At 38.7% G+C, this 18,766-nt stretch overlaps 1 protein-coding gene across 4 annotated transcripts in view; it reads right to left on the bottom strand.

The window, feature by feature from the left end:
* Positions 1-18,766, bottom strand: part of NEK11 (NIMA related kinase 11) — a 99,522-nt gene that overhangs the window by 58,903 nt on the left and 21,853 nt on the right. For all 4 annotated transcript variants that reach the window (XM_074575171.1, XM_074575173.1, XM_074575170.1 and 1 more), the window contains 4 exons: positions 17,797-17,962; positions 12,813-12,931; positions 6,706-6,770; positions 6,062-6,188 (listed from right to left, as the gene is read on the bottom strand). In XM_074575171.1, coding sequence (XP_074431272.1) covers positions 6,062-6,188; positions 6,706-6,770; positions 12,813-12,931; positions 17,797-17,962 — 477 coding nt within the window. The remainder of the gene's footprint in view (positions 1-6,061; positions 6,189-6,705; positions 6,771-12,812; positions 12,932-17,796; positions 17,963-18,766) is intronic.

Genomic DNA, 18,766 nt, shown 5'->3' with positions numbered 1-18,766 from the left:
CTACACCTGAGGCTTTGGAGGAAGATGAAAAGAACACCCAGGGCATTCTACTGCAGCCGGGGCTGCAAACAGGCTACCCAGGGAAAACCCCATCTGTCCCATGAAAGAAAAATAAAGGAGAAAAAGAAAAGAAAAATGAGGGAAAAAGAATAAAGTTGTACTGCAGGGTACATTTCTTTGATATGAAATAAATACATCCTAAGCTGAGAAATGCTGCCCTAGGTCCCAGAGCAAGGCCATTTCTTCCCAGGACAGCTGCTCAGCTGCGATCTCGCGAGGGAGTTAGTACCAAGCTTTTGCCTCAAAACTGCATTTCTCAGTTGTGTTTCTACAGCCCTGGCCTAAGCATCTTGTAAGGAGCATATTCAGCAAGAGAAAATTGCTTCCTGATTCCCATAAGCAATCTGCACATGACCCAAACATATAATTTAATTACTTCTACAATCGTAGCTTGTATAACTGCCAGCGTTATAAAATTCTAAAATGGTCACGAATCCATACAGCCAGAGCATTTGATTTGATGGCTCCCTCTGTTCATCAATAGGTTTGATAAAGGTCCTAAACAGCACTTAATTTCGGCAAAACCGATGTATGACCATTCTATATTGAAGTCACTTACGCTCAATTGCATCATAAAACGGAGCCTCTGGAGAGGCTTCAGTGTATTCTCTGTGATATCGACTGACAGACCCGTAACTTCTCCTTCTCAGGAGAAACCACCTGAGAAGGTTTTTGGTGCTACTTGTTTACATAAGCATTGCTGTCCTTTTAACATCTTCTGATCTTTTGTACGTTATAATCCTTCAAAGGCTATAAGATCCAAGTTAGCTTTTAAATTAAACTCCAAAAGCCAGAAAAATCTAAATGCGTATGCCTTTGTGGCTTTTATCTCTCAGTCTAATCGTACCAGAAGGTCTTAAGAATTTGCTGACTTCAGAGTCTATGAGGAGTACGTACATGCACACATGTACCATCGTAACTCTCTCAGCCACTGCTTTGCAGGTCTTCACTGCTTTCACTGCTATTTTTGGTAACTATTCTACATAAAATTCATCAGTAAAAAAAAAAAAATTAAAAAAAATCCATTTTTGGATTGCTAAGATTAAAGGAAAAGGCAAATTGGGGGAAAAGCACAGACAAGCAAGCACAATTAAAATGAAAGTCCCAGGATCCGTGGTATAGGGAGCCCAATTTACCCAAGCCCTACAGACAAACCATCTGTCAGAATCTGACAGCACTTGGTGGAAGACATAGGCTACAATGGATTTATATGCGACTGTAACATTGCTTTGTCTCTGGAAGACAAAAAGGAAGTTATTAATACCTCTCTTGTAAAGAATTTGCTAAGTCTGTAAGTGAAAAAAAAGCATTTGTTTTTCAACTAAATTATTCCTGTTGTCATTTCTGCCTCTGCGATTATTTATAACGTATAATATGCACAAATCCTTTCAAAAGTTCCTGGATGGCATTTGCCTTGTATGCTTATAGCTTTTAGAAGAAGAGAGAAATATGATTGTTGACAACTATTTTCATACACTTTATCTCATCCACTCAGAAACAAAATACTATATAGTTACAATAGCCACTGCATGGACAGGCACTCAGTATTTACGCTCAAGGACCTACACTGGTCCCTGGCAGACTCCCAGCCAGTACAGATTTCAGAGGCTCATCTGAGAAACCCCAAGCTCTCACATTTAGAAAACCTGCAAAAACCTGCAGGTGGAATACAGGCTGACTGCTAGTGGCAGGCAAATCTTGGTAACGTTATTCAGGAGCAGAACAGGCAGATCACTTCAGCTGGAATGGGAAAGAGTGCTGCTCAATCCACAGCATGACAAAAGCAGGACCTAAACTGGTTGGGAACCCTTGTGCCAAGGGAATCCCTGGTTTTCTGAAACAAAAGAGATCTCCGGGAAAGCTACAACAGGACCCTTTAGTTTTAGGACCATTTGCAATAGCTATCATTGACCCATTTGGTAAGTCTGGGCTTTCTAGGTGCCATGAAGATTATGCAAAGTACAAAGGTATCCCTGCTGTTTAGAAAACCTCAGATAAAAAGTTAGTGCTCCCCTAATGCATTAACAAGTCGTCACTACTGCGCTGAATAAACTAAGTACCTGCTGTTGTGAGTCTACTTTTCCCTGGAAAGAAATGTTTTCATTTTGTTTGAATAGCTCTGGGAGTTAGGGGATGCCGGTTCTTCTCAGCCTAATATCAGGAAGTCCAAGTCTGTTTGGGCTAGAGTAATGATTTGTAGTCACTGTATGGACTGAAATAAAAGCTGATTAAAATTGCTACTTTGTTGGTAGACTTTCATGTAATCCCCTGGATCTGTGATTGCTTTCTTAATAACATTGCTGATAGGCCTCCCTCTGCATCAGTTGGTGCTGGGAGACCTGTTCTGCCGTGATTCTTCAAGTCTTAGTGGGATGACATTGACGTAATCTGGGTAGATTCTGACCCGCTATTTCCTACAAACAATATTTAAAAAAAAATACCTCCCAAATAACAAAATAAAAACGACACATGCCTTGTAAAACAAAAGAATTAATAAACTAAATCAGCCTAAGGCCAAAGGATCTAATATATACAGCTAACACGTGGTTTAACACAGGGGATGAGTCCTGCTTGTTGTGCCCCTCTAAGTACAGAGAGGGTCAGGCATTTTCCAGGGGAAAAGTGTGTCACTGGAACATGAACTCAGGTTAAACAAGAAGTCTGGTGGCTTTGTCAGCCACAGAGGTTTGATGAAACTTTTGCCTGGAAGGGTCTGAAAATAACCCAGCTGCACCTCCTGGACATCAGGGGTTCACACCAAGGTCTCTGCTCTGCCTGATTCAGACCAGAAACACTAACTTTGGTCCCTCACACCACCAGGGACCATCTTAGCCACCAGGCTACTGGCTATTTCACATGGCTCTCCCTGTGTTCTGTTTTCCACAAATTATAAAATACTCACTGTCCCAGAGAAGCAGACTGCATGTCCCATGTCCCACCACGTGACTTCACTTTTCCTGACCATAAGAAATGCCTTAAAATGACACATACAGTCTTCAGTTTGCTTGACACATGAATGCAGAGCCATAGCACCGGTGGTGGGGGAACGCTGGCCAATCCCCAGCACCAGTCCCACCACGCGGTGCCTGAGGCCAGGAAGGGTCACCAGGACCCCGGCACAGCAGTGCCTCTGGGTCACGCTGGGCTCATGTGAAAAAAGTGAGTCCCAGCTGCCAAACGTGCGCACACACATCACTTGCTAATCCTCCACCTGCCCTGGCCTCTTGAACTAGTCACTGTCTCTGCTCGGCTGCCGGCGCTGCACTGACCCTTCTCCGTCTGACGGCTCCTTAGGGGGAAGCACCCACGGGCAGACGGGCTGGTGAACTCCTGGACTGAGACCAGCTCCCCGAGGAAGATCCTCGCCCGGAAAGGAGGAAACCCCAGACTGTGTCATCTGCAAAGGCTTTCACTTACTGCCTGGCCAGTCCAGGCTCAGGGATGGTAAGCAAAACACGGATGGCAATTTTAATTTGCCTCTGGTGATTTAAGATTTGGCATAAAGCATGGAACAGCAAAGAACTCCAGCCCTGAAATTTTAACTGAGGACAAGCATAAACGCTGCAGCTTCTCTGAGCCTAATTGCAGAACTTCTGTACATAAAAACTTTAAAACATGAAGCTTTTTACATCTATTGACCTTGGGTTACAAAGGACAATACTTCTTGCACCAGCCGCTGTACTGTGAATATTCAAGCCAGTTTTGAAGAGCCAGTTGCAAAACATTTCAGTGAGCCTGAAAAGCACAATTTCTCTTTAGAGCACATCATTAATGCAGCGTAAATGAAGGTCTTTCCAATGAGCAGTGATTAAGTGGACTGAACACTGAGAGGACCACAATAACTCAGTGAGATAGCAATAACTGCCTTTTGTAGAAGATATTTTACATTTTCTTAAATTTAATATGGGAACACCTTCTGAATTTTTGTGTGTAATATTTTGAGTCCTGCTAGAGATCAGAAGGACGAGTCTGAAGAGAGAATGTCACTTCAGGTACTCATAAAAGACTTGGGCAACTTCTTGATGAGCAACTGAACTCCCTGCAAAGCAGCAGAAGGATTTCGCCTCACCTGGAGCCTCCAGAGTGGGTTCCCCTAGGTGCTCAGGGACCTCTTGTGTTTCGGCCCCCATTAAATGGGGCAAATGTAAAGCAAAAATCAAACAGAATCATTATTAAAATATTAAACAAAGAGATGAAGTGGCCAATGTATCAATCAAATGTGGGAGTCATGGTAGTTGATGAGTCCTGATCAAAGGAGAGTTTCTTGGCTCAGAAGTTCTTTGGGGGCTGGGGGTCTAGTGAGTCAGGGCACACCCCCTCCTCAGTGCCTCAACAGTGGGGGCCAAGAAGCTCCTACTGAAGGCAGTTCCACCCCCTGATGAGTGCTCTGGGTGCTGCTTTGGAAAGATTACAAAATGCATAAGGTATATCAGAAAGCTCTGGCTAGTGACTTGTAGGGGTGGGTTGGGGTGCAGGGACATTTCTGCTATTTTTTAAATTTTGAAAGGGTGATCAACACATCATCTATAAATATACTAGACAAATTTCTGCTTTCATTTGCTCTGTACAACTTCAATGACATATGGATTGACACTTGTAGCAACAAATAGAACTTAAACATATATTTTACATTCCATTTCAACTGCAATACAATAAATTATTCTTTACAGTAATAGAGCACAAAAGGCAGGTTTTCTTGTCTGTTTACCTGTTTTGACATCTTTTGAAATCTCTCAATATATTTTTATTGACTACATGTATTAACTGATATTTGTTTTGACACAGATGAACAAGAGAGAATCTGACATCAAATCCATCTCAGTTTAGGTATACAGACCATGAGATGAGATTCCTGACACATCCGTTGACTGGATTAAACACGCTAACTGTGAAAAATGTTTGCTACCAGTTGAAAGTACAGATGACTGTTTTCAACTTTTAGAATTATATCTTGCAGTCACAAATATATTTTGAAAAGGCAGAACTGAGCAGAAGCTAGCATAAATTACCAAGCAAACAACCTACATTCCAGTCATCAAATGTTTTACGAAGGAAATTTCCTGATTTGAAATATTCATAAAAAAGGAACCTTCAGATTAGCATACTTACAGAAACAAACACATCTTAACAGAAGAAAAAAAGCACATTTTATATAAAAAATACTACGACAGAATTTTAAAAACACAATAGTTTTAACCATCATCTTAAAACTGAACAAGATGCTTTAGGATACAAAGATAAACGAGGCAGATATTTTCCCCATTCCAAAAATCATTCTTCATCTTAGCTTGCAGGAATGCAAAGCTAAAAGCACATCTAAAGCTCTCCTAAAGTCTTTCAACAGATCTCAGGTTCTCAACTTGATTCTTTAATCATCACCTCAGAAGTCTTGATCTCAAGAATTTGTGCCAAGTGTAGAACTCACACTTTACTGTCTACCTTTGAGCCTTTCATAAGATAGAATGACTTTTTGCTTCTGTCCTAACACTCCAGTTATTCTCATTTTTAGCTCCCCTTCCAAGTACCTTCTTTCTTTTTGCGTTTGCCAATGTTTTTCAGTTTAGTTCCTAAGAAGGTCCTTCTGCTTTCCTCTCAGCCAGGAATCACTCTTTCCTCATCCACTTGGAAGTTTAACAGAAAGTTGCGTCTTTCCCTTCATCTTTCTCAATATGAGAAAGAAAAAGATTTCCCCCTCCCTAGCGAAACTTGAACTTTGTCTACAGCCATCCTGTGTCATGGCAGAGACCGGACCTGAATCTTCCTGTACTTTGAAGTCCCAGGTAACCCAGAATAAGACTAAACTACATGTTTCTTAACACATAAAGCAAGCATTCCAATTGCAAAATATGACACAAATGCCCTGGAATAATTTTAGTGGAGAAGTGTGAGCACCCTACTGAAGGAGCCAGTTTTTTTAAAAAAAGTAGTTTCTAAATAAAGTCAAATGCTGATCTAGAAAATAAATGCCTGGTCCAACTGAAATAGCATGCTGACTACTCACCAAATGTCAGATTTTGTGTTATATCCCTGGTGCTTCAGTGCTTCTGGACTCATGTAATATGGTGTCCCAGTAAATGTAGTTGCCAGATCACATGAACCCATCAAAAGACGAGAAACTCCAAAGTCCCCTAAAAGTAACAGCAGAAACAATAATCTAGTCATATACATCCCATAAATCTGTATCTGTTCATACAAACTCTTTGGGTTTATTGTTAGACATGATACAATGACTGTACATCCAGAAAAACTTCCAGAATTTTAAAATATGGAAAAACCAATTTTCTGTAATTCTTCAAAATAAAAACACCAGAAAATCATAACAGTAGAGAATGATGTAGGTTTGAAGAGGCCTCACAAGGTCACCCAATTCAAACCCCTGGCTGAAAGCAAGGCCAGCTTCAAAGTTACATGAGGCTGCTCAAGTCCAGCTCCAGCCAGGCTTGGAGCACCCTCAAGGCTGGAGATTTTATTGCTGCTCTGGGCCCCTGTTCATGTGTCTGACTGTCAAATACAGTTTGATTTGTTTAACCACAAATCAAAATGCTCCATCAGACATGGCTTGATCTAAATCTCCTTATTGACAAAATGTCTGCTGGACTGTTCTATCATACTAAAACACATCTTTTAAAAGTATGGAAATCTCACCAATTTTAAGAAGATTACTTTTCACAAATATATTCTTGGCTTTCAAATCTCTGTGAAGTATTCGCCTGGAATATAAAAGGAAATTCAACCTCATCCAACTTGAAGCATTGACAGTCATGTATCGAGTATCCCAAGTATTTATCTTCATTCCTTGTTAGGAAGGCCAGCCCACCACTGCTACAGTCTAACCCTGTAAGTGACAACGCACAGGCGATGGTATTAAGGAACTTCATATAAACACAGAGGTGCATTCGCAGACGCCCACACGCAGGATGAGAGCTTAAGCAGCCAGGATAACAAAAATGCACCTAGGGATCCCAGCTTGAGAATACAGATACGGGCTTAACGTGAGCTGCAGAGGAAGGGAGAAAGGCAAGTCTTCCTATCTGGCGCTTCTTAAAAGCATTACGTCTTATTTTCTGCCAGAAAATGAGATGTCTCACAATAGATTAAGGGATGAGAAAAACAGCAATAAGAGATTCTCAAAGCTCAGGGAACTCTCCTTCAGAGAAAATATACATATTTGTATATAGACTAGGCTAGTAGTTCAAATTTTTGCAGTAATGGTGTGGAAATAAAAGAACTTTACAAAGAGAGAGATCAAAAGGAAAAGAAAAGAACAAGTAGCTTTTAAAGACTAATTCTTCTATTAAAGACTGAAGCATCATCATAAGCTACACGCCATGTGGGGACAAAAAGCATCTTCTCAATTTCTTGAAATCTTAATGCGTAGCAGTAATTCTCCATCTCCTTAGGAAAAGAAACTATCTCTACAGTATACAAAACGTGTTCTCAATTAATTCTTGTTAATAACTCTTCCAAAAGGGTTCCCTACAACCTCAACTAAACTAAAGCTCATCCACTTTTAAATTCCTTATAGCTTGATAACACATAGTATTAGTTATCAGCTCTGCTCAGGAGCTCAGGGGGAGTTTAGAACAGCATTTGGTACATGCTAGCTACAGAAACTGCATTTGCTAATACAAATACAGCAGTTGTTCAGCCATTTCGAACAGATAAAGAAAGGAACAGATGTTATAAGATTCTTGAGATGTGGGCAGGAAAAACAAATATAGTAATAGATTCTAATTGTTCTTGAGCAATCCTCAAGTATTATCTCAAATTTTACTTAATTATTACAGTCTTATTCATTGAGATACTGAAATTATTTCCAAAATAGTTTCTATATTAAGACTAGAAAATACATATTCTACAGCACAATTTAAATAAGCAATTCAGTCCACAGCTCATTTGAAAATCTTTTTTGCAAGAGAAAAAAATTATTAAACTCAATACACTCTGTTCACAAACGGGAAAAAATATGAATAATAACTACCAGAAGATGTTTTAATATGCACATAGACTGAGCATGAAAAGGAAACATTTCTATTTTTATAGGACATAAAGAAAAGAGTTCTTTAAGCTTCTTATGGCAATCTTTTGAGTTTTTCTCCCGTAAGTAATGCTTGTAGAGAAAGGTCTGCACATTGGAAAAATGCAAGTTTTATTCAGTATGCCTCCATTGATGTTTATAAATAATTTGTTCTCTATTTGGCAACTTTCTTGAGCAATACATGCACACTCATCATACATTATGTCAGTAAGGAAATTAAGCTAAGGTGATACTCATTATTATTTCATAAGCCTATATTTACATGTAGTTTTATATAAATCTTGCTCTGTTAATTTAGATTCATAGTCTTCCCTTACCATTCATCACACAGAGTCTTTGCAAGAACTTGACGAGTTAGATTTTTCTCGCATATTGTTGTTGAGTGTTGGTGGGTTTTAACCCTTTTTAATTATTATTACTTTGTAGAAATACAACTACAGACTCTGTGAACCTGAAAGTTTCCTGGATATCTGTGATTCGAGTAGCAGCTATCTTGATGTATAAAAACTATCCAGAAAGCTTTCAGTAGCGTATTATTTGAAAAGGTGATAAAGAGAAGATGTTTGGGTCCCATTAGTTTGAATTAGAATGTAATGCTAATATAAATTTGTAACATATTGATGAAAATGTTATGCAAATTATTTGCATTACCAAGAATTATAAAATGCTATTTTTTATTAATATGACTAAGAAATACTTCGGGTCATTGTTTGGAAATTCCCATGATGATGTCTCTCAATGCAAGCCACCTTATTCTGCCAGGATATGTCAGAAGATTAGTTACAAGATGAAACCTTAACTGAAGCAACTGGTTTAATTCTAGTAAGAAATAAGTACTGAGCCTGCACTGTAAATCTAGTTTAAGGAAGAGTGTGACACTTTGCTGGACCAAGAGACAGACCTATAAAAGTAACATGAATTAACTGGACTCCAGCAAAACTTAATCTAACTTGACAGTCAGCAAAGTGGTTATTGATATTTTGGGTAGAAATTAACACATAAGGACAGTTTCAAATTTGGCCAATAAATACACCCATATCTACGTTCTATAGATTACCTGCCTGTTGTTTCATAGTCATAAAAAAACAGCGCGAAGCAGTGAGTAGGGGCAGGCTCCTTGAATAAAGCTTCCTCTGCAACATACCAGCAAGGGAAGCTGATCGAAGTGGAAGTCGTTTACTGCTGTGAAATATTCAGCAATTAATTTCTCTTTTCTCTAGCTGAAGAATTATTTAGAGAAGTAAGAGGTTCTGAGTAAGTCTGAATCCTGTACTAGGGAAGACAACGTGAAATCCAGACAAAGTACTTGGGCAAAGCCTGCCATCCTGTAGATTAAAAGCGGCAGATTTGCTTGCATAAACGGTAACCTGATAAAAATCTCTGTGTTGGCATGTTATTCATAAAGACTGGCAAAGTGATGGATAACATAATGGTCAGTTTATTCAAATTGAGGTTAAATGAATGAAAAGCTTCATTCCCTGATTGCTGTGGGATGACGTGCAATGGGCTACAAGTATGCCAGAGAGACTAGATGATGGTTCCATGCTAACGTTCTCCGCCTAGATAAGACCACTGAACTATGTTGTCTCTCCTTTACTTCTCTCTCTGGTTATATCAATGACAGATGAGGATTGAATCTATTTAATTCTAGACAATTTAGCTTTCAAGTTTAAAATTAAAAAATCCTTTCAATTATGCAAAATAGCCAGTAGGTAGCATAATGACCACAAACTATTCATGCCCTCCTTGGGGTTTACGAAGCATAAGTAAAACACAGGGATCTCTAATCTGTATAATCTTTATTATTACAGGAAAAGAAATACAATCTAAGGCAGTGAAGAAGTCCTGTTTTAAAAAAAGTTTCCAGCATAAGAGTTTTCAAAAAGTGCAGAAGTTCAACTAAAGCTGTGCAAGGACAACCATGTGAATAGTCTATATCTAAAACCAGAAATAATAATTTTTGCTGCTCTGGAATAAAAACTCTCATCCACTGCAGCTGGATTTTCTAAGGAATGGCATGAGGAAGTCCAACCCACAGGTAACAAAACTCAAGCTTCTAATTCTAGGGCAAAGTTTTCTTTGCATTAGAACATAGTTCAAACATATATCACAGCTTTTTTCCGTATCAGTAGTGAAAAAATAATGTATGACTCCTCCATACCTAAACTGAGGGCTGTTATTATGTTTCAGTAATTCAAATTAATTTTTGTAAGTAGTTTTCCGTTCTTTTAAGCCTAACCTTTTCCATTTAAGCTATTGTTTGGCTCTAAACTAATAAGATAAATATTAAATTTTCTAATGTGCATACAGTCAAATAACATACAATACAGGAAATGCAAACAAAAATAAAACTGTCAGGTCATTTGTATGTGTCTGGAGAGGTGCTATTAAATAGCTATGATTCAAAGAGAGAAAATGAAATGCTGTTTGCAAAATCAAATTGCTGCTTTCGCTGAAGAATTAAACTGTACTTTTCAGGAAAACCAGTAATTTAATATACATATTTACCAAAGGGCGTTTATTTATAGGATTTTTTTTAAAAGATTTATTTAAGAACAAGTAGAAGATGAGAAAAATAGAAAGAAAAGAAGAATAGACAAAAGGGACATGGAGGAAAAGAGGAGATAAAAGAGGAATAAGGAAATACAGAAAATGAAAGATAAAAAGAGTAACATACAATAGAATAGAATAGTTCTACAGTGATCATCTAGTCCAACTGCAATGTTATTGTTATTCTGCCTTAGTCTGCACAATGCATCCTCTAAACACGTATACTAAAGAAAGGATTTCACCAAAAGCGGACTTTCCAGATTACCAAAACTTTTAATGATCAGTTGTTGAATTGGAGTTTGAGAAGAAAAAAAAAAAAAAACAAAACACCCAAACCCATGCTGCTAATTTACTTAAACGGTCAGGATTTTTATTTCCATTTCCATCTGTCCTTTCCACCTGAGGTGAACGCATCCCAAGATGAACAGAGCATCCCAAGAGAGCTCTCTCTGCTGTGCTCCCATTACCGCAGTCTGTGGGGGCGGCACTTCACGTACAAGCCCCAGATAAATTGGCATTTAGGTACCAAAATGTTCTTGCATCCTGGACAGCAATTCACTCTGCCCTTTTGCCTCCAGAGTCTGACACCGTAGGTGCAAAAACTCATTAGGCATCATGCAGTTTAGGTCCAACGTGTCCCACATACTTTACTTCAGCTCAACTGAGAAATGGTTGTTCTCGGTGACAGGTGACTATACCTAGCTACCGCTCTGTTGAGACTCAAGTTCAGGCAACCAAATTCGGCCCAAGCCCTGCTGTGAAAGATATTATTTGAAACAGCTACATCAATTTGGTGTTTGCACCTTCAACCCAGTGCATAATAATCTTGTTTTCTGAGTATTCATGCAGGATGGAAGACTATGGATTCTAGTTTACTTTCATATTGAAAAAAACTGAATTCTCTTCTCCAGATTCTGGGTGTAACCTACTCTTCAAACATAAACATCTTTTCACCCCCCAGCTGTATTAATAATTTAGGCCAGTATTTTAGGCGTATTAGCTCATCTCCCCAAAACATGCAGGCAACTAAAGACAAACATCCTTAGCCTCTGCTAAGACAGTCCTTGCAGCAATGACATTCTTATTTGTAAAAGTTCAATAAGAATAATAGTCCAAATAGTTTAGCTTGGCAGGACGAAAAATCTTGGACTTTTGGGCTACAACGTTCTTTAAAGGATTCTCTGTCTTGTTCATTAACGTGACATTTCAGAGCTGCCAACAGGCAAAAGCAACAGGGAGGAAAGGGAGGAAAAGAGAAGATGGGAAGCCGGGTTAACTTCAGCTGGCTCAGTGTTTCCGAAAAGCTGCTAGGAAAGGAGCCTGGTATTCCCGTTTGCTCGGCTGTTCCTCCAGCTCTCAATGCAGGTGGCAGCATGCTGGGCCTTCTGCTCCTGGCTCAGCACAGCACTCGATCTCCCTCGTACCATGCTAAATATTCCCACCTACCTCAAAGGGAACCGCACTGGGTGACACGGGAAGGGGACCAGACAGGGCTCACGCACATGTGCAGTACACTGGCAACGAGGGAACTGCTTAAGTCGCCCAAATCAGCCTGCCTAAATCACATTGCAGGCAAGAACTACACCCATGGAGATGACCAGATGGGTATTCACCAGCATCTACCCCTGCTCAAACCATGCGTGATCTCCACACATCACTGACTGGATGACCTGCAGTAATTTTTTAGGTTATTCTTCGATGTGCTGTTAAAAGTAGTGTCTCTTTTCAAAGAAGGTATGTATGTAACTTCACTGATTATAATGGGAGTACATCAAGCATACATATTGCATTCGTCACATTAAATACCTACAAGAGATCCTTGTTGACTCCCCTTAAAAAAGCTGACTTGGTTTTAACCTTTTAATCCATTTTCTTCTAACAATATTGAACTATTTCTGTTGAAGGCTCTTGGAAAAAGTGTGTCTAATGCTTAAAGACATCTACCACTGTGCTGCTAAAAGATATAATACACAATGCTCTTGCAGAATAGATAATTAATTACACTTTAGGTATATGACTTATACCACAGCAGTTTGGTGAATCGGACTTTATACCTATACACGACGATCCATACAGTTTCGTTTCTGTTTGAACACCTGCAACTAGCCAGTAAGTCTGCCCCCTCCCCTCCCAAGATAAATGCGCGCGTGTTAAATGACTGTACCTTTCATGCATATAGTTGACTCCGAGTAACAACTGTATAAACCAGTCTATTATTTGTCTTTGAGTGAATATCTTCCCAGATTCTTTGTACTCTTGAATTTTAAAGTCCAGATCTCCACCCTGAAAAATATCACAACGTATTTGTGCATTTAAAGTAAGTTTTTAAAATGTCTTCTCCTTTACCAAAGTGCAGGGCTCTGCTTTCTTAGACCTTCAGGCTCCCTACCGCACAATCTGTAAAATTAATGCTTGCACATGAATTCTAAACTCTCCCAGCACCAAAAGCATCCACAACTGAGGATCAAAATGAGACCAAGCAGTCTGGCGGCGTAGGGAAAGTGGGTCAGTTTTCTCCTGGTGTTACACAATATCATCAAAGTTTTCAACTGTTCTCATTTCATGTCCCCCGGCTTTAGACGTGCGCCTGAGCTGGTGACCTCAAACTCCCTTTACAGTTAACACAAAGGAACAGGCACAAGTATATAGCGCAATTGTCTCTGCCATCTAGCTGTCTACCTTAGGAATGGATGGATCATGTTGTAGAAACGCTGTTTCTCTGCAAAAGTTTATGATGAGGGCCTACCTCAACAGGCTAATATGTAGACACCTAAATCAAGTAAAATGAATCTGCCCCAATCAGTCCAAATAAGTTTATAAATTTGAGAATTGCATTTCCACTTAAGTGAAACATTGCACAGTCAAGAGACGCTCTCATTTATTCTGCTGAAATAACCACGTCAGCATCAAAGAAACAATGCTGTTCTCTGAAGAATTAAAATACAGTCTCTTTAATTATGATGCTTTGTCCCTCTTCCAAACTCATTTTTGCCAAAGCAGAAACAAAGCAGAATTAAAGCTTCAAGAATCTATAGCATGTGTTATTGTAAATACTTCATTAAAACTACAATCGGTCTTGAAGTAACACTAGAAATGGAGCAATAGGACCTACATTAGGCCATGAAAATAAACCAGAAAATATATACAGAAAAAGACGACTTGAAAACTGGTAAGCCAGACATTTGGAAAAATTGGTTGAACAACGGTATGATGAAAGAGGTTTTTGAGAAGACTTATATGAAAACTGTTCATTTTGCTAAAAAATAGACAGACGGTTGTCAGACAGTTGTTTATGCAGTTTATAAAATAAATGCATTTTGTGTACAAGAACGCACGTTAGTGGCAAGCACTGTGCTGAGGTAACTAATCCCAGAGCAAAGGGACTGTGAGTCTCATTGTACTCTAGTGACTAATTACCTTACATCAGGACAGCTTATTCTCCATAAGTCATTACTTTTACATTATACATTCTGCATAAAATAAGAAGTTTTATGTGCCATATACAAGAAAATAATTTAACCTGTACAACCGTACCTGTACTACCATTTCCCATCATCAACCCTTCCTTCTCTGTACCATTGACTCTCAATGTTTTATGATCTCTTCAGCCTTTCTTGTTTTTCTGTTCCCAACACTCCAGCATTCATACTGCCACTACAAAATAAGCAGGTTCTGTCCTGTCCATACATTTCTGTCTTTGACATGGATTTACAGTAATTACTGTGGTCTCTGAGGTTCTAAGTTACAATATTCAAGAGTGAATATGTTTAAAAAAAAGAAAATATGTTTGGTCATGTATCAAAAATGTGTTCCCTGACAATGTCCTGCCATTTTTTAATTGAAATGTCTGAATCATCTCATCCACTAGGGAAGCGAATATGCTCTCCATCAGCTCTCCATCTGCCTCCCTGCCGCAGCCCAGAGAGAAGCTCTTCTGGGAACTTGGAGCTCTCAGCAGCTGCTTCCCCTTTGCAACTCCAAATGTTCGACTGCTTCCCCCCAGTTGCTTGCAGCAGAGCAGAGGAAGGAAAGAAAAAGTGTTGCTGGGTACCCTGCTGCATGGCAACCAGATGGGCTGTGTCTGAGCCTACTCACGCACCCCAAAAATAATGATTCACCTATTCCAGACGGTTGCCCCAGATCATCCGGAGCCAACTGTAGCGATAGCCCAAGACTCAGGGGGTGCTCAAACATGTGTCAGCTGGCTACTGGCCGCAAGGGACTATGTACTATCCAGGTGAGGGTAGATGAAGTACAGCACGGTCCAATCGCCGTTTGTCCCTGTCCCAATATGTCCCCTCTCACAATAACACATTGCCATGAAAAATGCAAGGAAAAGAATTGTTGGACCTACAGAGTTAGGCTAGTGAATGTCCTCTTAATTTGGGGGACATTACCGTCAAAATATCTAAGGAGGACAAAAGCTGTCGGATAAAGTACTACGTGTGCCCTCAAGTAACTGTATCAAGCAGAGAAGACTGGTCTCAATGTCTTAAAATTAATTTAACCTTGATTTTGCATCTAAAAAAGGAAAACAAAAATACATCATAAAAGATTTGCTGAAATACTGATGCCATGAAATTCTGAAGAAGTTTGTTAACCCAATTTTGCATTTTGGAAGGTCAGTATAATGAAGTTTATAAGGAATTTAACAAATAAAGTATATAGGGAATTTCCAAGATGCATTTTTGATTTAAATGTCAAGAGTATCAAATACACCAGTAACTTATTTAGAACAGCTTAGCATCTAGAGCTGATAATGTGAACAGGCACTGATTGCTTTAGTTATTTCTTTTGCTCAGATTTCCTTAGCATATGTGTACTCACTTCACAGCTGAGACCACAGTGAAGAGACAGAAATAATTGCTTGGGGGAAAATACAACTAGTTCTGGTTTATGATGTATTAAAATTATGCAACTATTAAGGTAGTTATTTTGTAAAAACGGTATTTTAATGAAGTCCAATTTATGCTACAATATTAAATCCAAGGTTCGTGAAGGAATTTTTGCTTGAAATCTGACTTCTCTGACAATATTTATATTGCCTGTAAGATTTTGATCCAGGATAACTGCCAAAGAGGCTCAACAAGATCAAAACAGAAAACATATACTTATTTTCTATAATTTTGAGTGAATTCAGTTATACTAAAAGACGTCGAGCTGAGCAATGCAGACCAATGTTCTCTTGGTATAGCACGGTATAGCTGCATTGGAGGCTCACTCCATGCTATTGCATCAAGAATGAGCAAAATACTACGGCTAATGAATAAGCCACAGTACTTCGGAGAAAACAGAATAAGGCTCAGAAAGTAGTTCTGTTTCCATGCCAACTTAATGTTTATTCTTTTTTTTGAGTCTGCCCAAGAGTACCGATTACTGCCAATCTGGTAATTATTCTATGCGTGAGAAACTGAATGTATCAGACTTCCGAACAAGGATGAAGTAGCAATACATTTTTCTCATTCTCAATTTATATGCAATTTATACAGGCATTTTTTTAGCTCAAAAGATTCAAATCCCACTACATACAAAGGCAGGTTATAGATAAGTACATACAAAAGTATACCTTCTGGAAATACTCCCACTAAAATAGAAAAGAAACTTTAGAGCACTATGTGAACCCTTGCTTTACACTTTCCTTGTCTGAACATTCAATTAAATACATCGTAATTGCTAAAATGCAGTGATACTAAATAGTGTGTCCTTCTGGAAAATGTCAGAAGCACATCCTAGTGGACCCACTGTCATTCTGGCCTGACCTAGCAGACAAAACTGAAATGATTCAGCTGCACAGCCAACACATCCATTTCCTCCTCTGTCATTTGCCTTGCTCTAATACGTTCTCATGTGTTTGAGTATACGACTCCCAGATCCTAGGGTAACTCCACACCGAAACATTTTCACACAGGGTAGTTTACATTGCCTAAATAAAAAAAATCCCAAGCTGCAGCAGCTTGCGATTACTATGGGGATTGCTATCATGCTCTTTTTTATTCTCCTATAACTTTATTCCAGACGAGGAAAAAAAAAAAAAAAAGATAGAAAACTGTGCACCAAAGCCACCAGTCCAGCTCTGTAATGCTGCTGGAAGAGGCTCCTTTATTCCTATAGGCTTAACTGATCTGGTGTTGGGCCACTTTCTACCACTGCTAGAGAGAAAACGAATCAGTGCACAGCAATATCTGGGCAGTAAGAATAATCCTTCAATTCTGAGCTCTGGATTTCCACAGAGACTTGGCAGTACCAAATTTCTATCAAGCGTCAGTTGTCAGCCATTCAGGGAAATGATGCAAAGAGCTTCTGCATGGGTGTTAAAACAAATATTCAGATTGCATAACAGAATTGAACATTTCATATTTAATTTTTAAAAATCCCAGCAGTAAATAGGCATTTAACTGTCATCAAAGAAACCTTCTAAGGAAGAAACAACTGGCAGGAATAGTACTTCTTTAATTACTCCCACCAAAGCCGAAATCTTGAAGAAATGTGATTAGCTAACACAAGTCTGATTGGTGGGCAGGTAACCCAGTAGTCCAGGGTCATTAGCTTCCAAAGCATTTCAAATGTCTAGCAGAGCACAACTGAATAGTCTGCTTCACAGTTTCATGAAAAGATCACTGTATGTATAACAGATTGTATTTTTTTAAAAACAGCACATCTATATTTAATACAAAGTAGGCACTTGTTTTATATAAACTCTTAAAAATCTGTCTTAAATATGTATAAGTTCTTATTTTAAAGCCTTAAAACAGATTGCATCAATATGTTTTTAAACCAAATGCTAGAGTGAAAGAAACTGGTAGCTATATTGTAATATATCCTGCTTTAATGTTTTTTGTATCCTCTGAACTTTGGTGGTCTTTGACTCACACTATTCTCCAGTTCATAAAGTCAATGCTGCTACCAAACTCATCATCCATGTGATCAGGCTTGAGCTTCTCTGGTTTGTCTGAGCTACGCGTCTCAGGTGAGCAGGTAACATGTCGTATTTGAAATATGCCTAATGAGTAGCAGGTGATACCACAAGTGAGAAATGAGAGTAAAATTCAAATGAAAACATTAAAGAAAACTGGGCTATGTTTCCTTTAAGACCTTATCTTAACACACACATTCTTTCAAGTTTCTTCAAAGCAATCTACAAGTCTCACCTCGCAGTATTCAGTGATAATGCAGAAACTATCTCGCTCCACAAAGCTTGCATAAAATTTGACAATGGCTGGATGGTCTAATTTGGAGAGTAGTTGTGCTTCCAGATTTGCTTCAACTGTATCATTAGGCTTTAGGTCTCCAACAGAGATTTCCTTTAGAACCTTTCTGGAGGAAAACAAGAAATGTTTGTATTAGAAATAGAAAAACGGAAAAACACATAATGCTCAAAACCCCATCATGATTTCTTTAAATGCAAAATAATAACATTAACCAAGTATTTGGCAACATGAAATAATGAGGCAAATATGGGTAAATGAACAGAATGCATTAAAATGCAAATAAAAATGCTAGTCATCATAGCAATTAAGCAACATTTTAAAAATATTATTTTGAAGTATTTTTCCCCTACTGCACTCCCTACTGCACTGTTTTCTTCAAGACATATTTTCAGTGCTATGGATTAATGCATAATAATAAACATAAATAAAAAATCAAATCTAAGTGATTTCAAACCCACTCAGAGCATATGCTCAAGATTCATACATGAAGTACGCAGTAGCAAGAAACTCTTTGGTTTTGCTGCTTCTGACGAAGTCTCTCCATGGAAGCATCAGAAAAATCACACAGAGGGCTGTATTTCTGTGACTCTTCTTCTGGTGATAAAATCAGGACGCCTATTTTTTTTCTAAAGATCAGCCTGCCCTACACCCGAACACCTAAGTGGAAGGTGCAAATCTGGATTTGTGGCTGAAACCTAATTCTGCTGTTTCAAATAACTATAAATTTCAGAGTTTTATGTTTGTTTTGGGAGGCACTAGACCTCTAAAGCTGAAAAAATTAAAGGGATTTTTCATATTCTTCAATTCCAACACGTGAACGTGCTGTAGGAGAAACCGTGGTTCAGACAGCTCTATACGGTACCTGGAGTTGGGGAGTTTACTGTTAACTTGTGCTGGAATAAAAAGCCCT

This window comes from Larus michahellis, chromosome 2, assembly GCF_964199755.1.
Source record: "Larus michahellis chromosome 2, bLarMic1.1, whole genome shotgun sequence".
Classification (NCBI taxonomy): domain Eukaryota; kingdom Metazoa; phylum Chordata; class Aves; order Charadriiformes; family Laridae; genus Larus; species Larus michahellis.
The sequence above is the reverse complement of the archived record's forward strand: the minus strand, read 5'-3'. Positions and strand labels throughout refer to the sequence as shown.